At 56.3% G+C, this 3806-nt stretch overlaps 1 protein-coding gene across 1 annotated transcript in view; it reads right to left on the bottom strand.

Annotated features, from left to right (window-relative positions):
* LOC104508746 (centrosomal protein of 164 kDa-like) overlaps positions 1-3806 on the bottom strand; it is a gene marked incomplete at both ends in the record, with an annotated part of 15495 nt that overhangs the window by 342 nt on the left and 11347 nt on the right. Inside the window, 5 exon segments of the mRNA XM_010150469.1 lie at positions 309-375; positions 687-1034; positions 2424-2541; positions 2957-3064; positions 3637-3806. The exon segment at positions 3637-3806 is cut by the window's right edge and continues 65 nt beyond it. Coding sequence (XP_010148771.1) covers positions 309-375; positions 687-1034; positions 2424-2541; positions 2957-3064; positions 3637-3806 — 811 coding nt within the window.

The following is a 3806-nucleotide window of genomic DNA, read 5'->3' as shown; positions in this document are numbered from 1 at the left end:
TGCTGCCCGTGCTGTCTGCACAGTGTCGGAAAGGCAGCCTCCCCCCTCCCCGCAGCGCGGCCCGTCCCGGCGGAGCCCAAAGCCAGCGGCACCCCCGGACCCTGGTCCCAGGGTGATCAGCACCCTATGCCCGCAGCTTCGCTGGGGATGCTACGAGGCAGCGCCGAGCGTGCGGCCGCGAGCCACCAACAGCATCAGTGCTTAATAATATCCGACTCGGAATTTTGTTACTTCCCTCCTACCTGAGGCATGAGCTAGAAATCAACAGGAGTGCACTGAAACAGCAACTCAAGGAAATAGACCCTTACTCTGCAGATGCGTATCCCAGCTTCTTCTCCAAAGGCGTGGAATTTCCACTGAGCGACGGGAACCCATCTGGAGAAGAGATGTTAAATACAGGCCCCCCCAGAATCAATATTCTTTACGTCTGGGTATGCTCCCTTCTTTACAAACTGCTTTCTTGGGTGTGTATTAGAGGCTGAACTGCTCCAGGAGCAGGAGGGCCAGATCAGCCATATGCTACGCTTCCTGGAAGGAGAACTCATTCCTTATCTCCTTAGCACCCTCCCTCTCAGGAAGCCCCAGTGATCCGGCCCTGCCAGCATCGGAAGGGTGAGCTGGTTAGAGCCGGCAGGGCTCCGAAATCGCAAGGCAAGCAAGCAGATGGGTTATGGTCAGAGACTTACTTGGGAAATACTTGTGGCATTTCTCTGCCAGGATGCTGTCCACTGACTGTCTAGCTGCGAAAGAGCAACTCGAGCTCGGCCCAGCACTCCAAGGCCACGGGGCCCCCCGAGACACCCCAGCGGGGGGCACTGAGGTCCTGCGTGCCTGAAGCCCCGCCAAGGAGGCGTACGTGGAGAGAGGACTGCCGTCGCCGATCCCCAAGGTGAGGAATGGAGACTGGTGATGGTTCAGAGAGCCCAAGGCGCTGATGACCCCGTTCAGTTCCCCAGTGATACGCTGCAGAGAGTCTGCCAAGTACTGGATATTGTCCGGTGGTGGGGCAGGCCGTACATCGCTTCTCAGATCATCTGGCAGATGAGAAGGGAAACAGGGATCACCGGGAAGGCGAGGGAGACACTGTTACACCGCGAGCTGAGCTTCGTCAGGCTGTGCTAAGCTGAAGGCAGAGGCAAAAACCAGGCTTTGCAGCCAACATAGGAGACCCGGATTGACAAGGATTTGCGCCTTGGAGGCTGTCTGGGCACAGGGTGCAGGAGAAGCAGGATGGCAAGGCCAAGATGCTCCGATGCTGCAAGAATGGGACCTGCAGGACAAGCCTGGGCGTGCTCACGAGAAGCAAAGCTCTCTGGGCCAGCAGCGAGGCTGGAGTAGGACTCGTAGGGCCATGCTGATACAAGGGCTCACATCCTGTGGTGAGAGAAACCCCCCAAGTTTCACGTGTGCCTGCAGATATTTCACTGCTCAGGGTCAAAGAGACGATCCCAAACCAGACAGCTTGTCAGTCTGCTGCCATAGGGAAGTTTTCCCAATTTTAATCTTCAGCCTTGCCAGCCTTTCTGGGAAGCTCTCCTGCCTTCCTGGCTGCCTATGGGAGTCCTTCTTCCCACCTGCACACCACTGGTTACGAGCAGCTGCAGGCAAACCAAAACACCCAAGCAGCAGACAGAGGAATTCCAGCAGCCTCTCCTGCCAGAGGTGTGAGGAAGAGGAAGCCCAGACACCTGCAGAAGAGCAATACAAGCTCCACAACCAGATTTTATAACCCACTCCGCAAACAAAGCGGGAGATGCAAAAGGCAGGTTCAGGCAGATTCCATCCCTCTCGTCTGCCACTTGGGGCAGGAAGTGAGTTTTTCAAATCATAGAATCATGGAATGGTTTGGGTTGGAAGGGACCTTAAAGATCATCTAGTTCCAACCCGCCTGCCATGGGCAGGGACACCTTCCACTAGACCAGGTTGCTCCAAGCCTCATCCAGCCTGGCCTTGAAGACATCCAGGGATGGGGCATCCACAGCTTCTCTGGGCAACCTGTCCCAGTGCCGCCCCACCCTCTCTGTGAAGAATTTCTTCCTGATATCCAATCTAAACCTCCCTGATTTCAATTTATACCCATTACCCCTTGTCCTATCACTACCGGCTCTTGTAAAAAGTCCTCTCCCAGCACCCTTGCAGCCCCTTCAGATACTGGAAAGCTGCAATGAGGTCTCCTCGGAGCCTCCTCTTCTCCAGGCTGAACAAGCCCAGTTCTTGCAGCCTTTCGTCATAGGAGAGGTGCTCCAGCCCTCTGGAGGGAGGAAATGAAACATTCTCCAGAGCAGTCCCGCTGACGGAGAGCAGACCTGCCTCAGAACACAAGTGAGAGCAACAGAAGGTGCAGAGAGGCAAGAGGGGAAGCCAGAACTCGGCCTAAAGCATCATACGTTGGGCGCAGCGTGTCAAGCCCGTTGGGCACTTACGTTTAGGCTGAGGGAGAATAAGACTGGATGAGCTGCTGTCCGTGTCATCAGAGTTGCTGAGACCAAAAGTCACCATCTTCTTGCATGCACCGCACTTGAGCGTGTCTTCATCTGACAGCTGGCCGAGAGAAGGAAAAAGATGCAAGTAAAACCTGCTGTTCAGTCCCTGAAACATAAAAGCTGCTGCAATACTGCCCGCAGCTGGTCTGCACGGGCTAGACAACGGTGTCGGGCACAGGCCAAGCGAGGGCAGGACCCGTCATTGGTCCGACAGCAAAGCCTGAAAGTCCAGAGACTGCCAAACCTGAGCAGCTGCCAAGGCTTGCCTCGGCGGGGAAAGCAGACGGCATCCCAGCTCACGTGAGGAGCCATGCCGCTCTCATGGGGTGGGTTTCGGAAATCCAGCCCCAAGGGCAAAGGCCACGGGCCCTCCCAGGGACCGGGAGCCCTGCAGACTCCAGCCCAGGGGAGCAGGCCAAGAGCCCCGGGAGGGGGGAGCGCAGCCAGGCAGGCAGAGGGATGCCGGGGGTTACCTCCTCGAGCAGCGAGGACTCCAGCTGGCTTAATTTCTCTTCTTTCTTCTTCAGCAGCACCTGTCCTTTCCGCATAGCCGACTTCATCTTGTCCAGCTGCTTTTCCTCCTGCAGTGGATGGACAGCAAAGCCAAGGAGGAGAATTAAATGAGAGTGACAGGAGAGAACCTAGGCTAGTGGTCACGGTGACTTCCGTTATCTCACTTCTACTGCTGCTGGAGTAAAACTGCTCCCAGGTGTTGGAGAGCCTGGGAAGCGGAGAGTACAGAGAACTCAAAGCCAGTTCACCCCAAGGAAAAGGCGGTTTTGTGCCCTTTTCCAGGCAAGGATGAAACCCCTGCAGAGCTACAACCATACATTTGTACATGCTGGTATGTGTACTTCCCTTGCTACAAGGAAAGGTTTGTTAGGGGATTTGCATGACACGGGAGCCCCTCTTTCCCCCCCAAACGCTTTCTCCCTTTTTTAAGGTCCTGAGAGCTCCAACTAACAACCGAGCTCCTGGAATCTAGCAAGCTACAGTCGTACAGCAACAGGCAAGCGCCGGTTTGCAGGGAAACCGAACACCTACAGGTGCCTGTCCCTGCACCCGGGAGGCAGGAATGGATCCCAGGGCTGCGGGTTCGTCCGTGCAGCCAGGATGCCTGACAGCAAAGCGCAGGCTGTGCTCAGCGGCTCACCTCTTCCAGGTTCTTGCGCACACCCTCCAGGAGCTGGGAGTTGTTGGGATCCTGCAGCATCTCCTGTGCTTTCCGCATGTCCTGGCGCCACTGCTGCTTCGCGGCTTTCAGTGCCGTCTGTCTCCTCTTGATGGAGTGCGTCTGGGTCTTCAGGAACTCCTTGGCATTCC

This window comes from Eurypyga helias, unplaced genomic scaffold (genome assembly GCF_000690775.1).
Source record: "Eurypyga helias isolate BGI_N326 unplaced genomic scaffold, ASM69077v1 scaffold4684, whole genome shotgun sequence".
In the NCBI taxonomy this organism is placed as follows: Eukaryota; Metazoa; Chordata; class Aves; order Eurypygiformes; family Eurypygidae; genus Eurypyga; species Eurypyga helias.
This window is presented reverse-complemented; position numbering and strand designations above follow the sequence as displayed.